General features: G+C 33.4%; 1 protein-coding gene across 16 annotated transcripts in view; it reads left to right on the top strand.

Moving 5' to 3' along the window:
* C2CD5 (C2 calcium dependent domain containing 5) overlaps window positions 1-20,651 on the top strand; it is a 91,802-nt gene that overhangs the window by 23,116 nt on the left and 48,035 nt on the right. For 6 of the 16 annotated variants that reach the window (XR_009494401.1, XM_059886433.1, XM_059886438.1 and 3 more), the window contains exons 8-11: window positions 3,644-3,795; window positions 8,900-8,985; window positions 14,750-14,858; window positions 17,841-17,906. Coding sequence is in view for 15 of the 16 variants with exons in the window: in XM_059886433.1 (XP_059742416.1) it covers window positions 3,644-3,795; window positions 8,900-8,985; window positions 14,750-14,858; window positions 17,841-17,906 (413 nt within the window). In the remaining variant the exon portion in view is untranslated. Of the gene's footprint in view, window positions 1-2,486; window positions 2,612-3,643; window positions 3,796-7,089; window positions 7,282-8,899; window positions 8,986-14,749; window positions 14,859-17,840; window positions 17,907-20,651 lie in introns of those variants that run through there. The other 10 variants (XM_005206947.3, XM_005206948.3, XM_059886444.1 and 7 more) reach the window with 5 other exon arrangements.

Genomic DNA, 20,651 nt, shown 5'->3' on the forward strand with positions numbered 1-20,651 from the left:
TATTGATAAGTGCAATTGTTTTAAATAAATTGAGTGAATTTGCTTTATATTCCATTTAAAATATGTCTTAAAAAAGCTGTGAACTACCTTATGCTATAGATGAAGTTGGATGGCAGGTATAACCTTTTGGGGGATTGAGATTTTTTTCTTTCCATAGCAAATTTACTTGAAGACCTGGGTCCCTCCTCCTTCCGCCACCCTCCTGCTTTATCTGTACTGCCTGAAGGGGCCTGGCCTTTACAACTGTGATGTCTGAAGTTTTCCTCTTTTCACTAAATTACTTAGTGGAAATAAAGCTGCAGTACCTGTTGTTGTCTTAAAATGATATATGGATAGTAGAGAAATACATTTTGCCTGCATTCAGGGAGAGTTCCATTTATAGTAAGCCTGAGCTTGTCTAAGTTTTCTCTTTTTTCTAATTTTGTTGCAGCCATTTGCCTTAAATTTTCAGATATTCACACCATGAAGAATTTAAGTGGCTTCATTAAGATTTTCTGATGGCATCTTATTACTTAAGTCACGTTATTTAAAAAAAAAAAAACACTTTCAACCAGCTTCTTTGTCTTTTTGATAAAGAATTAGTTTGGGTGCTAGTTTAAAATTGTTTTATGAGTCATCTGATTGTATTACTTTGCTATTTAATTTTAACTTTGTTGATTCTAGACAGGAATTTGATAAAGGTAATTTGGATTATGTTCTTGTCTGAATGGACTTAATGTTAAGAAATACCACTGACATATTCTTGTAAGGCAACCTCTCATATAAGACCAATAAGAATTAGGGCTCCAAGAATACATTATGGTGATGCTCCTTCCACTGTGCTTGGATTTTAATTCGATGTAATAATTTGAACATTTAACAGTGTTCATTTTATTTTGCTTTTATTAACCATGTGTTCTACTCCATCAGTTTGTTTTCATTTTAGATGTTTAGTGTATTACAGAGTATAAATCTCTTTGGTGTTTCCTAGTTGAACTATCTTAATGGTAGAAAGTGCATTTAAATATGATTTATCAATTCCCTACTCTTTTTTAAAAAGTACTTTTTAGGAGCTTTTAGTTATAGTTTCTCTTCTGTATGGCACTGATTCTTATACTTTTTAACCATTAGTCTCTGGAGCAGAGAAAGAAAAAAACAAAACCTCACTTAGTTGCTTGTATAGAAATTGGTCACCCATGAGATATTTGATTTTTATCCATTAAACACTTAAAAATTTAAGTTAGCAACAAAAGCAGAAACATTTGTCCTGCAGTAAAAGCAGTGATATTTTCAGAAAGTAGATGGTCTGTAAAGGACCACTGTTGCCAGTTAATGAGAACTCATGTTTGAATCTTGACAAACTGTGACTTGGGAATGTTTACTGGGAGATGGAAAAGGAAGAAAGGCCAGGAAAAGTTGGGCTCTTAAACTACTATTAATTTGAATTCTAAAAAATGGGAGCATGAGAGCTTTTCAGAGTATAGTCACTTATTTGTTTCTCCCCATTGGGAGAAACATAAGGGAAGGAATTGCACAGTGAAATAATTGATTATATGAAGTCCAGGAATCTTAATTATATAATATGCCTTTTTTTCTCTCCTTTTTGGCCATCCATTGAAACTGCTCTTTCAGCTAAATTTCTTTGTGAAAATTTTAAATGTCATAGATGAATGTATATCTGTGTATCTGGTCTAAATATGTATCTTTACCTGTACATAGATGTGATCTGTTGCAAGATATAGTTGATATCCTACAAAGTTTCAGTTTAGAATTTAGTTGAAATAAATTCTGTTTAAGTTTAAATAATATTTTCTGTTTGAAAGTTACAGAAGAGTCATTTATATTGTTTAATGTTTTTATTTTTTAAGAGTAGTGTTCCTTTGCTTTGTTTTCTTCCCATTGTAACCTGATTTTAAGGTAGATATTTGGTGTGCAGAAATATGGATGATTGGATATACATATATATACATTCTATTCACTTATTTATCTTTATGCTGTCATTTTTCATATTCTAATGTACCCCAGTCTTGATATTCTAGACAGAAACAGTTCTGTTATTAAACTTTCTTTATAGAAAAATATAATTAATTATATTAGCAATTATTCATATCTCAGTTTCAAAGTCCGTGTAAGAACTTCATATTTGACTTTCATTTTTATGGGTATTTTCTTCCTGAAATACTGTTCAGTAAGCTCAGTGATGATCAAAATAATAACAGGCATTTTAAAGTAACTGAAAATCCAAATCATAGTCTTTTTCTTATTTAATTCCACTGACAGTTCTGCTTGCTGTTTTTCTATTCACAGTCATAATTTATTAATCTGATTTCTAACAAATTAATATCTAGCTCTTCTTTTTTATCTCAACTTGTTTTGTGCATGCTAGGGATTAAAAAAATAATTCCTCTCCCCTAACTAAAGCTCATTTTAAACTGTTTTAACATAACTTTGCTATCTGTTGTATGTATTGTTTTCTTTTCTTCCACTTTGACCACAAACTCCCTCAGGTCTCCGCTGGTTCATCCTCCAAGCCATGGATGCCGCTCGACTCACAACAGCCCAATTCACACTGCTACTGGCTCACGACTTACTCAGAACTTCTCTGTGTCTGTTCCCACTCTCATCTATACTGGTACGAGACTGCTCAGACTCCAGAGCTGGGGAAGCAGGCCACGGGCAGAGTGGCTGCAGAGGGCAGGCAGGCAGGTAGCGTAGGCAGGCCCCCGCTAGTCTTTGCTTCCTCCTTTTCTCACTCCTAGTCCAGCGGCAGTGAAGAATCCTGTATTTAGCCGCTGCAGAGGCTCTAACTACATGGAAGTGAAAGTGTTCTTCCAGCTTCCAAAGTCTCTTCCATAGATCCTCTAAGACCCCTATCTTGTGTGTGTGTGTGTGTATATATATATATACACACACATATATATACACATACATATAGATACTGTGAGTTTTGGGAGAATCTTCCAGTGTATATTTTTGCCATTATTTCTGCATTAGAAATAAAATAGATAATTGGAATCTAAATGAAATAGCTGCCAAAGCTTCCAATTTGCTTATTTTCTTTATGTACAAAGCTTGTTACAGTAGGGTCTGTTTCGTTCTGTGGAAGAGAGCTATTGGAAAACAGGTAAGCGACTCTTGTGCATAAAATGCGATGTCTCTATGTAACTGTATTCATTTTCCACTCTGCTGTGTTTTTAGCTGTGGCACTCTTGATGCTATAGGATAAGGAAACATGTTTTTTTTCCAAGATACCCGTGTGTGCAAATATAAAAACTATTGTGAATATTTACACACACCATTTGCAGTCACCATTTTTTATTTTGTAACTTAAAAAAGCATTGTTTGTTTGAAAATATTTTTAATCATGTATTGATCCTTTTTGTTTATTTCTTCTTTTAATATTTTTTTACCCCTTGAGTCTGCCATTTCATGCTTTTTTGCTTTTTCCCTTGGCTTATTAACTGTTTCAATGCAGATAATTACTTATCTGGAGAATGGTGAATGGTTAAACAACAGTTGGATGCCTTTGGCCTCAGACCCAGCTCCACATTTAAGAAATGACTACTGGCCCTGCCCCAATCCTTCCCTGGTGTTTGGATCATGCTGCCTCTGTCAGGTCCTTTGGCACATGATTGCTTAATATTTCTCCACCTTCTTCTGGCAGGATTCCCTTCAATGAAGATCCCAATCCCAATACTCACTCATCAGGACCCTCAACCCCTCTGAAAAACCAAACTTATTCCTTTTCACCTTCCAAGTCCTACAGTCGACAGTCCTCTTCTTCTGACACAGATTTGAGTTTGACACCCAAAACTGGTAAGGCACTTCCACTCACCTTTTCTTTTGTTCTTTTATTTTCCAAATTTGTTTTTTGTTCCTTATTAGCTTTCCATCCAAGCCTTTCTTCCTGTTTTTGGCATTTAAGTTAAAAGCTAATGGAAATACTGATCATTTTCAGTGATTACAATTAAAATGTGAAAACTTTGTATAGTTCAGAAGTTATTTTGTTTAAAGCATGACATTTTGTTGATTTAACTATAGTTTAGATATGAAGTCCAGGATTTATTTTTGCATGTAGGTATTTTTCATTTCATGCTCAAATTAAGAGGAATAACATCTCAAAGCATTTGAATAGAAAGTAACACTAGTAGCTTGCAGTCCAGTTCCTCATGCAGTATAAACAGTTTTGAATTCATTGTTTCTATTTTGAAATTTAATTCTAAGATTTTATTATGAAAAAAACCTTAAGAACAGCTGATATTGTTATACTGGAGTATATATATTTATTAGCTTTTATTTAAAATGTATGGTTTTGCTAGTCGTATTCTCTAGGTTAGAAAATAGCATTTATGCTTTACTTATTCTTGCATATTTCTCAGTATATGAAATTTATAATTTTTCCCTCTCCTGTTTGTATTTTGCTGATCTCTCAGTTTTGTGAATATGTTTTATGATAAAAATTGATTAATGAATCAAATTAGTTTCTTATGCCTTAAAATAAAATTAGCTTATTTAAATCATCAAATTAATATTCTTAAGAAAAATAAAAGATAAATGAAACATTTAAAAGTTAATCGTTTGCAGTTTTTGCAAATAGCATGTTTGGGAGTTTCCTTGACAGATTGAGGAAAACGTTTTGCCTAGTTCATGTGTTATTTTTAATTTGTAATCTTTAGTAACTATTTTTATGTTAGACAAGAAATTTAGAAAATTTTATGAAATTTTTATTTGAAATTTTTGATTTTATGAAAATAAGGAGAAGATTTTATGAAAATAAGGAGAAGAAATCTAATTCTAGAACCAGTGCTACTTTCAAAGTAAAGATAGGGTGTTTTTAAAAAGCCTGTAGTCATAATATCTAGAGAAGGAAATAACAGCAGACTCTAGTATTCTTGCCTGAGAAATACCATGGGTGGAGGCACCTGGCAGACTAGGGTCCATAGGGTCACAAGAGTTGGACACAGTTTAGTGACTAAACCACCACCACCAGACACAATATTATTTTTTATAAATGTAGTCACAAAATGTAAAGAAGATAATTATTAATACCTAATTCTTTGAAAAGCATTACTTTATTTTTACATGTATAACTATGAACAAAAACAAAAAAATGTGATATTTGATAGTAATGGATGCTGTGGAATGTGGCATCTTAACCATATTGGTGTCATAAAAACAGAATCATTGAAATTGTAGGGAATTGGGGGTGTTTTTTTTTGTTTTGTTTTTTTAAATTTTGTTTTTAAGTAAAGAATAAGATTCTGGCTTTGAGATTCATAATATCAAAACAATAAGGACGTAGCATAACATTTGATGAGTAGTTTCTTAATTTTTTGAGACTTTGTCCACTGCTTGTTCATTTTTGTATTCCAAGCCACTTTTCAGTATTCCTTATCTTTTTTTTGCCATGCTACAGACACATTTTTTAAAGTATTTTCCTTTGTCTTTCTGTTTCTTTTTAATTGATCAGGAAAACCAAATCTAGTGAAGATTGTCAAGTAATAAATTAACCAAACCAGACTTCTATTCCCTTAGCTTTCTAGTAGGCAATCAATTGTATTATCAATGGAAACTTTTTTTGTATTTTCTAGCTCCAAATTTTTGGTTTTTAAAAATTCATTTACAAAAAAAGTATTGTTCTCATGTATTTCTATATAAGCTGCTTCTAAGTAAATTATTTTGTTTTGCCTGTAACTATTCACTACATCAGTTGCATTTTCATAGGATATTAACAGTTTTTAGGTGCTTGTCCTAATCATGGGTCCTTAATACTTCTGAAAAAGTGAAAGTGAAAGTGTTAGTTGCTCAGTCCTGTCTGCCTCTTTGCAACTGCATGGGCTATAGCCCGCCAGGCTCCTCTGTCCATGGGATTCTCCAGGCAAGAATACTGGAGTGGGTTGCCATTCCCTTCTCCAGGGGGTCTTCCTGACCCAGGGATTGAACCCAGGTCTCCTGCATTGCAGGCAGATTCTTTATCGTCTGAGCCACTAGGAAGTATTCCTATTTTTCATGGAGATTGAAAGTGCCAAAACTGTGAATGTTCTAAAATTTCTAGAGCTGTAGGTCAGCATGTATTTCATGATAGATTGGTTGCTCATGATTGATAATTATATGTACATTGGGAAACAAAAACAGAATAGAATAAAGTTAATAGAACTTAGACTGAGAAAGTTGTTTTTCTGTTTGTAGATAAAGCTCTCATCCACCTTCAGATGAGTCTTGTTTTAAAAAAATTTCACACTTATTTCTGTAGATTTTTATTTTTTGACATTTTACCAGATTTTATTTTCATGTTTTTTTTTCAAGTATTCAACTAGGAGAAGTGGAATTTTAGAATGCTAGTGTTAAGATACTGATGTGACATCTGACTCAAGCTAATTTTTACTTTTTTTTGATCAGGCTTTTTGCCATGTGTGTTTTTTGTGGTTCAGAGCATATTCCTTTGACTCTCAGGTACTCAGATCTTTGTAAATGCAAACAGTGCTATGATCAGATTTGAGTATTTAAAATTTTAGAGGAAAAAGAAAAGCATTAACATACATCCTGAAGCATGACAGAAGGTAGTTAATATTGTATTTATTTAAACTTAATGATGGCTATCTGCTTAATGTGGTAGCAGGTGTTTGATTTTTTTTTTAAATTCAATTAAAATACTCATAAGTCATGTGTTTTAGCTAGTAACATTGGAAGAACTATACTCTTACCTCTTTAAAAAGGTTTTTGTATTTGAGACAACAAATTTCTGGCTTTAAAAAATGTGATACATTTTGATCTTAAACAGTCTTAAGCAAAAAAATGGGAAGTAATTTAAATGTTTTTAAGGAGTCAGCTAAAAGTAATCAGAATGGCATAAAATCCTGTTGATTGATTTAAAAATGTTTAATGAGTGCAGAGTTTGTAAAGGTTTTGTTAAGTTTTAGACTATGCCTTTTATTTCTATTACGTTGAACAGATGATCTTGCTAATGACTTCATATGCTTAACTGTAATTTGTGTACGCATTTTACAGTTCATTTTACTGTTACGTTTTGCTTCACCATTGCTTTCCTTATCCTGCATTTTCTGGTCATCTTCTGAATCTGCATCTTTTCTCTGCTACTTTCCTCCACAGCACCTTACCCACAGGGGCCTAGGATTTACCTGTGTCCCAGCTCCCCCTCTCTCCCTTGTGGGTCCCTTCATCTTAAAAAGTCCTGTCTCCTCCTCTCGGAATCTAGCCTTCCCCCTCATCCTTCTAGCCTTGTCAGCCCAGTTCTGAGGAAAAGTGTTTCTTTCAGTGAAGAGCTGTTCCTGGCTGCTTCTGGTAGGATCATATTATGTCAGCTTTTTAATCCCTTTATTCGAAATCATTTTTGAAAAAAATTAATTATTTCATACTATACAGAAGTATTGAGTATTTGACACAGGATGTATTTCTTATTTTTCTTATTGGCAGACAGTAAAATTACCATGAGAACACGATTGAGGATTACTTGATGGATAATTATGGATATTCTGCTAAATAATCTTATGTATTAAAAATTGTATGTCTAAGTGCTTAGAGCTGCATATTTCCAGTAATTATTAGGTTCTCATTACTAGAATTTCTGTTCTAGATGCTTTTACTTTCTTTCCCTTCACACCAACTCCATTCACGTTGGACCTATGCCATCATGTTGCTAAACCATATGGTTACATTAGTAAATTATTCTGTTTGAATCAGTTTAAGTCTCATTTTAGTGATATTCTTTCATTATCTATTTTTTTTCTTGTCCATTGCATTAATTTTCAAGTTATTCTGCTCTATTTTCTGATATTTCGTTTATCTCTACCAAATTACATTTTATTTCATGGCTTTCAATATGCTTCATATGAAGATCTTAGTTTTGTTTCTGTGTTTAGTATTGTATGGTCTCTAAAAATTATGTTTAGGTTACTACAAGAAAAATACATTTCTTTTTAATTTTTAAAGAACAAAATGGGACTATACACATGCTAACTTTGTTTCCTTATCCAAGAACAGCTAAAAATATAAAAGTAAATTAGTTCCTTTCTTAAGTCATTGTAGTAAATATGCTTGCATGTATCTTCAGATTTAAAAGGTGGGACTAAATTATTAATTTTAGTTTGTAGAGCACTGGCTTCTCACCTGCCCCCTGCTTTCTTTAATTCTTTGACCATAGTTGGTCTATTAGTACTATCAAAAGAACAAAATAAGGAAAGACATTTAAACTTATGCCTTAAAAATAAATACGTCTAAGAGCTTGGGAAATGTAATTCTTTCATCCATAACCATGTACATTTGTGATGTGTCTATTCTATGTCTGCAATTTTTAGTTTTTAAAAACTTTATGCCAATTTTTGCAAATGAGTGTTATGATATGAATATTAGTGCTATTTTGTAATGAATATTATGTTTATGAATGCAAAATTATCAGAAAATAGATGTGACTATATTTCAAAATTGCCTAAAATTCATACTCCTTAGAGAATTTTGGAATATTTTAAGCTCAATTAGTGCTTTCTCTATATATATATTTAGTTTGAAACAAACATTTAATGTTTCTCTTATTTCTTTTAGTACTTTTCACTTGTTAGCAGGGTATAAATAATTGATATTACATTGATTTTTTTATTAGAAGATTCAGCTTTGAAAATTGAATATTACATAAAAAAGTTTATCACCTTAATGTAATTTTAAAAATGATTTTTAGAATAAATTAAGTCCACACTCACTGTAATCAGAATTTTGACATCTTGCTTCTAAAGAAAACCTTGTGAATAAAAAAGAGTATGTGCTTAGTTGCCATCACAAATACTTAAAATGTTTAGATTTTTGTTTTTAACAGATTTTGTTCATGATGTTTATGAAGATAAATGCAATTAAACTTTCTATGTCTCTAGTTGTTTTTGGTCGTTATTTACATACTGATGTTCTGTAGGAATGGGAAGTGGTAGTGCTGGAAAAGAAGGGGGGCCCTTTAAAGCTCTTTTAAGACAACAGACTCAATCAGCATTGGAACAGAGGGTAAGGTTCACTCAATATTCTTTCTTCTTACACTGTTAATATGATTTTATTCTCATGCTTCTATGTACTTACTTGTTTCCATATACTAGTTTTGATTAATATTATAATTTCAGTCCAAAAGGTATCATAATAATTTGCTTATAAATGATTACTTTTAATTTGGAATAATTCTATAACTATTTTGGTCTTATCTCCCAAAGTTATATTAGAAATAGTCTGTTTGGAAATATCCACTGAATAATGAAATCATTTCTAATTTTACATTAGAGTTTAATATATAAAAGGAAATAGTGGATAATTTTCTAGAAAAAAGTTTATTAGTGTTGTATTAAAAATAATTCTTTAGTATATTAATATAGATTTGCTGAGATGAATTTTATCAGTGGCCAGTCTCTTTGGGATTAAGAAATGCAGATTCCATATTTTTACAGATTAACATAGATAATATGATTGTTCAGTATGTGAATACATCTGTATTAAGTACTGTAAATTTATTTAATTAAATATGCTGTATGAAGAGCTAAAGTGTTTGGATGATTTTCTCTCTTTATTTTTTTGTATAAACTTCATTGCTAAGGGAGGATCGCCTCATAGGTTCTGTAGAAGGCGGGTATGTTTCTGAACATGTGTGAGAGCCTATTTCATGTATTGGTAGCTTTTCTAGTTTTAATCTTGGTCATTTAAGTTTTATTTAAGCATTTAACAAATGTTGCCAGCTTTTTTTCTTTTTATAATGCAAAATTGTTTGTTTTTTGTTTTAATTTAATGGCACTATGAGACTCATTTTTTCCCCCCCTAACTAATACAGTGCATGGTTTTATATGTCATGTCAGTTATTTTAAGGCACAGTTCCATAGCTTTCATTATGTCTGATTTGGAAGTTACAAGCATTTACAGAATTTTCTTTTACATGTTCCGTTTTATACTACAGTAAAAAAAAAAGATGAAACATATCAAATGCCTGTAAAAGGATGCATTTTATAAAACAAAGGTATTTATTTGCTAGAAGTTGGCTTTCGACAAGAGTGTTTTTCAGATGCTATTATTATAAACAATACAACAAGTAATTTTTTTAGACTTTCTTTCCTTGTGCTGAAAGTATCTATGCGTGCAGTTTGCCTGTTATGAAAGTCTGGAGAGAACAGAGCTGAACTAAACTTGGGACTTTGGTAGGACTTGGGTGGTACCTGGTTCTTTGCCTTTGAGCTACTACTCTTACATCGGCAGGCATATCGTGCCAACGGCTGCCATCAAGTAGCTCACCTAAACATTCAAACTATACATTGAAACCAAATATAAAGAAAGACTAACAGCGTGGGGAAGAGGATCAGAGTTAAAGTGTGTGTGTCACTTACAGTTTTTAGGCCAGAGAACTCTTATTGCCTACCCCCTCCCAGTTTTACATTTTCTGGAGTCCCTTACGCTAGGAATATTTTCTGTAATCTAATTACCATTCTAGAATTCACATGAACAGAGAAACTTGACTTGCCTTGACGTTTGATATAATGAGACTTTGCCTGTGTGTTGAGTCCGTGACTCTCCTGTCTGTACTAAGAGCTTTAAAAAGCACCTAGTTTTAAAAGACAAAAGAAATACTAATCATTGAAAAGGTTTTGGATTTAGTTTGGATAAAATTTATGTTTTCAAATATGCTTTCAAACATTCTTAAACTTTTGGGCGCTTTAACACATTAGACATACATTACTAGATAATCCTCGAGGCATTAGCAGCAGAGATGTGGAGGTCTATAGTTTTCGTTTACCACTCTGTAAACCTTAGTTGGCAATATATTTACATTATCAAACCTTGCAGTGGCAGTGAGTTGTATGTGTGAGCCTCCCTCTCTACCCTGTGTACATAATGGGTAGAAAAAGCATTGTCATGCTTGGCTTCCCCATTTACCTGTGGCTGCCATCAGTATGGGAAAATTTGTGCAGAAATAATGTAGAATTCTTCCTATATGTGGTCACTTATGCTTTAACTCTGCCAAGTTGAACACTAGATCAAGTTGAACATATGATCTATTTATCATTTTATATATTCATTTTTAAAATATTCACTTCTGCCCCTTGCTACCCTTAATATATTATATGGCCTTTTGTTTCTTGTGGAAAAGAGGAACTTTATTTGTCCATCGTCTTTTATTTTGAGTTACTCAAGTAGCAGTTATCAAAAATAAAAGTGCTTTTTTCTTCCTCACAAAAGCATTAAAAAATGAATTGACAAGATCGTGGTAATTGGTATCAGATTATTGGGAGGTAAAAGTTTAGATTAAGGTTCTGCCTGTGAAGTATTTGCTGTGAAGCAAATAGATTTATTTTTCCAATATGATTCTTTTTTAACTTGCCAGAAAAATGAAGTTACTTTTTAGATTCTGGAATGTGTATTTTTCTTCAATAAAGAATCCTAATTGACTTAGTTTAGTTTAGTATTTCCCAAATGTATTTTACCATGAAGTCCTTCCATTTAAAATGCCTGTTAGGAACCCACTTTGGAAAACTTAGATTTAAAATGGATTCTTTTGATAAATTATGATATTTTTTGAAGTAGGGATAAAATTATATGATAAATCATTGTAGGAACCTAGTGGGGACTTTTGTATCTAGAAAGTTTTCTGTGGTGTCTTGGGATAATAAAAAAATCTCTGATTTCAAAAAATGAAATTGATTAAATATCTTTTGAGAAAAATCCTATTTAAATCTTTAAAAAAAATTCCATTTGTTCTCAGAATTTTCAGGTAGCCTGCCTCTGAGCACATGCTATTAAATGATTTATGCTGCATGCACTTGGCTTATGTCAAAGCATCAATGTATGAAGTCTTATCTAGGCTCCACAGGGCAAAATAAGGGCTTTCCAGAGAAAATGTGGTCCCTGGCATTCCCATCTGGACACTGAAGGCAGGGTGTGCTTGGGCGGATCTTAACGAAGCTGTCCTTTTCAGTGGAGGAGAGCCTATGGATTCATCAGGTGTAGTAATAGACTAGAGATTAAAATCAATTCTTTTACTCAGTGATTTAACCAGCAATGGTAAGAAGCCAGGTGACAAAGTTTGTGGCTCAGAGAGTGTAGGCCTCCTCATTTCAGTGTTTCACCTGAACCCTGGATTTGATAGGACATCCATCTCAGGGTATGGTAACATCTGTGAAGCCTAGTTTTGAGGTACTGTGTACAGGACTGGCACATTGGAAGTGCTCCATAATAGTTACTGGTGATGCTGGTGGGAGGACAGCTATTTAACCTTCAGTTGAGATACTGGCGGTAAGCTCTTCTGAAAGTGTTGTTTGCCAATCATAGTTTGGGTTGAATAACAATGCCATTTTAATTCTAGGTTAAGTTTGTTGGTTTGTTTTTGGCCACGCCCTGTGGCATGCGGGATCCTAGCCCTAACCGTGGGTGGAACTCATGCCCCCTGCAGTGAAAGTGCGAGTCCTAAGCACTGAACTTTCAGGGAAGTCCCTCCAAGGTTAAGTTTTGTGTTAAACTGGGGGAGTGTGCTGCCTGGATGAACTGGGGACAGTTAGGACAGAGTCTAAGTTGGCAGGGCATCGTCCACCTCTGAGGTCAGCTGGTCCCTACTACTTCTGCTCTGACCAGCTCTGGAGTGAGCTGTCTCCAGATCCTGTCTCCCCATCCTGTTCTTCCATATTCTGAAGTTTGGGGAGAAGGGTCAGAGACTCCCAAATAGAAAAATCATTTAGGTTCATTTTCTTTTTCTATCTTATCTAAAATCTTATATGCATATTTCCAGCATGGAATTTACTTATTTCTCAAGTTTAGGTGGAAGTACTACGTTCCATTTAGCTTCCAAAATTTGCATTTTCACTGTTATCCAAAATATTTAAAATGTTAAATATAAAGATAAAGTGTAACATGCTTTTTGGGCTTTACCACAGTAGTTTGAGGAAATTTAAAAATTTTTAAATTAAAAACAAATCTTAAGGATCTTAAGGACACAACTCAGAGACTGAACAAAAGACTCATGTTTCCAATAGTATGACCTTATCTGTACATTTCTCATTTAAAATTTATATGTAAAAAATTTAGGTGGAAATAAGGGGGCCTCTACCTATCAACTGGGTCAGACCTGTCCACTTCCACTGTTTTTTTACTCCCTTTTTACATAGCATAGGTTTTTCTTGCCTTTGTTAAAGATTACTTTTAAATTTTAATGAATTTATTTCTGAATATGAGTGTGTGTGTGCACACACTCACACATGTATATATATTTTAATACTATACCTCATGGGTTATTGGGGTGTGCAGGACTGTTTGCCTGTGTGCTAAATGACTCCAAGTTGCTTTGCTGTGTGAATTATGGTCAGTTCATATCCCCATGCTTTAAACAGCCAGTCAGTAGTCTTGCTGTGGTTAATGTGCCTGCTTCTTGTAGTATTCTGTATCTCTTTATCTCCCAACTTTTATTTGCTGCATTTAATCTGCTATGGTCCAGAAAAAAAAGATACCAGTAGATTTTAGAATATAATTGTAATGTTATACACTTGTAATTACCGTATATCATTGTATGAATATAGTCTATGGGGATCTCTTAGGAATGAAATACATGAAGTTTAGTCCTTGCAACTTTAACAGTTCATTTGATTGTTGAGAACTCTGTTTTGCTTAATTTCCAGTTCTCAGTTATGTTCTGAATAGCTGAGGCTACTGCTAAGTGACTTGTGGTTAAGTGAGCTACGTTAATCTTGGCCGCCAGACAGGTCGGATATTGTTTTCCTTTCTTGCATCCAGTTTTTATCATATGAGCGGCCTCAGAAACTCTCCTTTCCTTTGGCTGCTGTTTCAGTAAATTTTCTTTCTCTGCTTTACCATTTCTCTGTTGCCTGCATCTCTTCATTTCTAGACTTCCCTGGTGGCTCAGACGGTTAAGCGTCTGTCTACAATGTGGGAGACCTGGGTTCGATCCCTGGATCGGGAAGTTCCCTGGAGAAGGAAATGGCAATCCACTCCAGTGCTATTGCCTGGAAAATGCCATGGACAGAGGAGCCTGGCAAAGAGTCGAACTTTTCTAAGTTGACAAATTTGATGTCCGAGAGAGAGAGAGAGGAGAATAAATCTTGGAAGAACTTGTAGAATTTGATTGCCTCCCTTGCTGTCATCTACATACCTCTCCCTTCTTAATTTGCATTTATATATTTAGATTTTTTTTCCTGCTGCCCCCTTGTTGATAGAGGAAATAAGCCCACACAATAATTCTCTGCCTACCTGAACTTGACATTGGCTCTTCTCTTCACCTTTCAATGTAGGGTTAACCTGCTCTGCTCATCCTCTCCCTCCTCCTCCCTCAGCCCCACCTTGTTTTAGACCTCCTGCCCCAGAACTTCAGAGTCTGCCAGTAGCCTGGAACAGGGTAGGTGTCTGAGGGAGACTCTGCCCCGTCGAGAAGTAGACGTGGATTGTGGTTCTGGCAGATTCCCCATCTCATTGCTAAGTTGGATCGCAATAGGCGATTGAGAGGAAGGAAGAGTGTGTTCAAATATCTCAAATTGAAACTCTGAGAATTTTTTTTTTTTTCTCGTTTAGAAGTGATAAAAAAGGTGTTCGGATTCTCTATAACATAATACATATGGGAAAATGGATTGGGAACTCAACATCCAAGGAAGCTTTTCATTACAAAGCATCTGTAATGTATAATTGGTAGCCTTTTGTTAAGGGGTAGAATTCATTTCTTTATGACAGGCTTTTTAACAGGCATGCATTTGTACTTCACACATGGTCAGGCATATTTTTCCCCCATTCTTTCTACTAGGAATTTCCATTTTTCACCCTGACGGCATTTCCTCCTGGATTCCTTGTGCATGTTGGGGGTGTTGTTAGTGCACGCTCTGTGAAGCTTTTGGATCGTATCCACAATCCTGGTATGTTCTCTAAACATTTGTTTTCTGTGTTTCATTTACTTACACTGTGATTATTATTAACACTGATTTTGATAGTTTTTTAAGCTGAATTTATCCAAAAAGAAAAATGACGAAAAAAGTATAAACTAGCACACATTGCTTATAAATATTTGCAGCAATCTTAACTAAAAATAAACTAAGTAGAAGTGTATATTTCAGTTACTTTTTTTAATACAAAGCAAATCTTGATTCATTTTTGGCCAAGGTATATCACTCTGAGGCAATCCTTAAATCACTTTTGAGTCAGCTGTTTTCTTTGACTCAGGCAGATAACGAAATTTACAATTTGATCATTGTGGCCATTAGCTTAAGAGGTTAGGTTAGTTCTTTTCACTGGAATAATTCTTTATGGGTTGTTTGAGTAATTTTCTTATTCATAAAAGAAGTCTTAGTTTGAAATGTATAAATTGTGTAGAGAACCTAAAAGTTTTAAAAAAATAATTATTGTCTCTGGGTCCTTGGTTTCTTTCAGTAGCTATTTATTCCATTTAAGCAAACAGGAGAAAATGGCAACTCACTTCTTTAAGACATGAACCTTGATTATAAAAGAGAAAAAAAGCATGCAAGTCCCGGTAATTTCAGACCCTTGGATTAGAAATGCTTTGCTGATTTTTCTAAATCTAAAATAAGCATGAGAAGTATAGTAGGAACTTTCCCTGTGGAACTTGTTCTTGCATCTCTCATTGACTGGATGCCCAGTAACTTGCTCAGGTCACTTATTATTTTGATGACATACCTTAAACTTGAAGTTATGTTAGTATTCTTACCTGGCATGTATGCGAATGTGTTTTTGAAAATTGAAATGGTCACTTCCAGTAACCTCTTCGGGGCCTTGTACTGACAGCTATGAAAAAAGAAAAATGCTTTGAAATTACTGTATGCAAAACTCAAGTAGTGATTTTGAGGATACAAAGCATTACCGTTCTTTTAGATTTTTAAAAAATTTAATCTGGGCCCCATAGTTTGATGTCATTTGAATTAAAACAGAATGGAATTTTTCTAGACCCTGAATGGAATTGCAGAAAAGCAATACTATTTGGGATTAGTTAAACTCCTAACGTTGGGCAAATACATATTTTAAGTGCCAGTCTTCTCTTTTTCTTCTCTGGTTTATTATTTTTTTCCCCTGTATCTCATTTTTGGGGTCAATTTAAAATCTTTTCTTCATGCAGTATTTTATGCATTCTGTAGTAATTAAATGGAGAAGGCAATGGCACCCCACTCCAGTACTCTTGCCTGGAAAATCCCATGGACAGAGGAGCCTGGAAGGCTGCAGTCCATGGGGTCGCTAAGGGTTGGACACAACTGAGCGACTTCACTTTCACTTTTCGCTTTCATGCATTGGAGAAGGAAATGGCAACCCACTCCAGTGTTCTTACCTTGAGAATCCCGGGGATGGGGGAGCCTGGTGGGCTGCCGTCTATGGGGTCGCACAGAGTCGGACACGACTGAAGCGACTTAGCAGCAGCAGCAGCAGCAGCAGCAATTAAAGGCAAATTTAGACTGATGCCAGTTTTAATGGATTGAGATCTTGAAAACTATGCCAAGTTTCATATCTGTGCATTTAGGAGCTTGAATTATTTGAGAAGTGCAAGGAAATACTGAGTTAAGATACCTGACACTAACTGGGTGACCCAAGGCCAGTTAGCTGAGTTTCTGTGTACCCTTGACTCAAGTATTTTGATAGCTGGCATCCACCAACTCCAAATAGCTCCAAAAATGGTTATAGGAATATATTCAGTTGTTCGTGATGGAAGCATTTAGACTTCATCATTGCTTCCATGTACTCTGAGTAAGCTGTAGAATCTAGGAGAAGAAACAAAGGTTATTTAAACCAAATTTAAGTAGAGAGCCAAATTTTAAATTGCATTACTTAAAAAAAAAACCCAAAAACCTGCTTTTGAGCGTTTTCTATACTTGCCAGTTTATTTTTAGTTGTGTAAGAAATATAAAATTCCAGGCCCAGGGAAGAAAAAACAAGTTCTTCCTTCTTATAAAATATGATTTGTATATTGTAACTATAGCACATCCATTTTCTTCCTCTCCTTCCCTATCAGAATATTTTTTCAGTTTACGTGGAGAAATTCTCAGTTACTGATGGTTTATTTTCCAGAAGATTATGGGCATATATAATACATATAAATACTTGTAATGTTATAAATATTGTATTTCAGTTTTGTTTTTATTTTCAGTTAAATACAGATCATATTCTAATGGCCCTAATATTATATTATTTTGATACAATTATCACATTATTTGGATTGTTTTTTATATATGTATTGTGCCTGAAAAAGGAACATTTGTTTAACATTTTGTTAATCTTCAGGCCCCGTAAATAATTATGTGTGAAAAAATTTTAATTTGTTTACAGAAGCTAAATGTCAGAACAAAACTCAGTTAGCATCTACCATAATAAAGATTTATTAATTTTATGATTCTGAGTTACTCTGCTGAAAGAAAATTATGACAGATGAGATAACACGCGCTAATGTTAAAAGACCTATATTTGCACTCTCAGATGAATCTTGCGGCTATTTTTTGACTAGTGAATATGGGAAATTTTCATTTCACACTAAGTATAAAAGGAAAAGCCTTATTTTAAAACGACTACCACCTGCTAACTATTGATTATTATTTTGGAGTTACTTCTTTAGAACTTCCTCTTCTTCAATATTAAACAAACAGGTCATACAATAAGGGAGAGAATGGGATGGTTTTAAAAGGTAATTGTCTGAAATAATAATTAGACTTCAGTTAATGTTAGATTACTATAGCATGTTCCTTCTTCTCTATTTCTACTTCTTATTAACTCTGCTGTCTGTGTCTTTCTAGTTCCTGTCAAGTGGTGTTGTCAATTGTGTTCTTATTTGTAGTATTTTTTGTTTTTTTTTCCTACTATTCTGCACCTAAAACTGATCTACTAATTTGCTGTTTTGAACTCAGCCTTTGTCGGAATTATGGGTAACACAAGATCTTACAAACTGCTAGACTGGAATAGTTTCAATTCAGGTATTTTAATGGTCATTCAGTACTACATATGCTGACAAAAATTATGGCAGCTCAGTGAAGTTTTTAGAAATGTTCTCAATTAAATAGGCTTAATGTCAATTCAGTTAATACAGATACATTTTGGAATACATATGTGATAACTTTTGTAATTTCCTTGGAAATACAAACATAAAAATGTTTTTACTAAAATGAATTAATCAAAACCATAGAAATACCATGAATTATGAATGACTTCTGTTAGGTGATGAACTTTCAGAGTGATAATTTTAAATTTATTACATTTTTGTACAGTTTTTTTCATACCAGGTGAATGATACTAGATTAGCTTTATCATTAAGGGAATAGTAATTATTTAAACTTCAATTTAGATTTGAATATATTTAGTGTTCTATAAATATTATAAAAGTATAACTGTATTTTTAATTTTTTAAAATTTATTTTAATTGGAGGCTAATTCCTTTACAATATTGTGGTGGTTTTGCTGTATTTTTATTTATAATTCTAGAAGTGTTCTAAAATTTGGTAAGTAGGAGCAGATTTTGGGGGGATTAACAGCTTTCATAAGCTTTCCTCTCTCCCTTTCCAAATAGAATATATTTTTTCTTTTTAAGTAATTTTACATATGAATATAGTTTGTAGCTTTTAAAGAAACTTAAGATAGCTTTACAGCTGATGATGTGGTTTAGAGTCAAAACAATTTTTCTTTTTGATTAAAAGCATGTTCTCTTAACATAAAAATGTAGATATTTATATTAACTCTATTTTAGAATTAAATAATAGAGCTATTTTGATTCAGTCTCAGAAACTGGCATTTTCCTAAAGAACTTTTTTAGTTGTGTCAGAAAGTACATCTATTTACAGAAAAACAAAAGCAGAAGCACCAAGAGGCTCAACATTTGAGATAATATTCCATAGTCTTTTCAGTATTATAAACTTCTTTTGTTTTTAGGAGTCCAGGAGTAAGTTCTGATGTAAGTAGTGCATGTTTGACTCTGAAGTAACTCATGTTCATCATGTGGATTTAACCTAAAGTCAGTCTAGTAAACAAGCTGATCTGGTCCAACCTTTGCAGATTTGGACTGACGTCAGTTGGTAAATCTTTGAGGAAATTACCTCTATTTCCTATCTAAGTTTTTGCCAGCATGTATCACATTGGTTAGAGTTAAAGTAATCTCTTGTAATGTCATGCTTTATATTGGTTTCTTTAATGAGAAATTAAAAATGTCCTGCTGGATTCATTTAATAAGAATATATTTTAGAAAAACATGGGCAGATTATGGTGGTGGGCAGAGAAAAGGCTAGTTACATAAGAATAGAACATTGAGGCATCATCATTAATAATTTAAGGAGCTGAAAGTTTGTGAGGGCAACGATGTTTAAGATGAGAGATATAATAGATGATAGAACTGTTTTGAAATGTGGAAAAGGCAAAAGTTTTTAAAGACACAGTAAAGACTTTGTTCCCTGTAAACAGAATTTGGTGAGGAGGAACATGGTTGAGGAAGCAGTATATCTTGCCATCATTTAAAATAAAATCCAGTAGGAAGTGTAAGAAAGAAAAGATGGATATGTTACAGCATATTAAAATAACATAAAAAGTGATGCTTTCAGTTTAATATGCTTATAGTTTTATGTTTTTGATTGGGGGTATTTAGAGTCTTTCTGATAAGAATTGGTACATACTTAGAAACCAGGGTTTTTCTGATACTAGTTTCAGAAAAATAGCTTGATAGTTCTGCAAAAAAAGTTATATATTTGGTAAATGTATTCAAATCCTTTATATATTTTTCTGTGTAATTAGGCAATATTTAGCCACTCCTGTCCTGAATTACCACAGAAAATCAAAAATTGTAGAAAAGTAGTTGTTGATACAGTTTCTATTAATGCTAGAAATTATTTATCAATACTATATTTCCTGGTCTCTGATACCAGCTATAATATGACATATCATTGACTTCATAAAAGTCTTCTAAGAAAAAAGAGGAACACGTGGTAGTCAAATGTACTAATTATTCGACATTTTTATTTCAGAAACATTAAAATGTGGAACAGTATAGGAAAACATTTTATATCACACAATAGTGTTTCATGCAAAACAGTAAACCATGTGGGCAGTTATTAGAATTTATTTTGTACTATGCAATTTGTTAGATAAGAGATGTGCAAAGGTGCCTGTCCCCCTATTTTTATATTCTGGGAGGATAGACGAATATGTAAACGGCTTACTGTGTAGTATGGTGTGATAGTAGATTCAGAGTTAAAGAGAAAGTTACGATTAACTCTGTGTGGCAGGGTACCTTATAGAGGTAGTAATCTTGAGCTCAGTTTTGGATAGTATATGAAGATTCACTTAGATTTATATTTCAGACAGTGCATTTGGAACCATGTTAATATATTCTTTGAGTTTAGTTCTGAAACTTCAAGCATTTGCAAAACAATATCGTAGCCATTACTCATTCAATGAAGTTTATTACATAGCTAGTTCATACTTTTTGTTTGCTATTAATACAAAATGTCTTAGTTTACCTTTTTTCCCCACCCCCTTTTCTTCTGCTTTGTCCTGTTAGTTTGTGTATTTTTATAGAGCAGGAAGAAAGGAACTCAGTATTTGAAAATTTATTCAAAACTCTTACCTTTTATTACCTTGTTTCTTTTTCTTTGGCCTGTTAATACACTGAGAAAGATAAAATGAACCTTGCTACTGGAAGGAGAATGTAACATTTAAAGATCTTGTGTGTGACATGC

The sequence above is a fragment of the Bos taurus genome, chromosome 5, assembly GCF_002263795.3.
Source record: "Bos taurus isolate L1 Dominette 01449 registration number 42190680 breed Hereford chromosome 5, ARS-UCD2.0, whole genome shotgun sequence".
Classification (NCBI taxonomy): Eukaryota; Metazoa; Chordata; class Mammalia; order Artiodactyla; family Bovidae; genus Bos; species Bos taurus.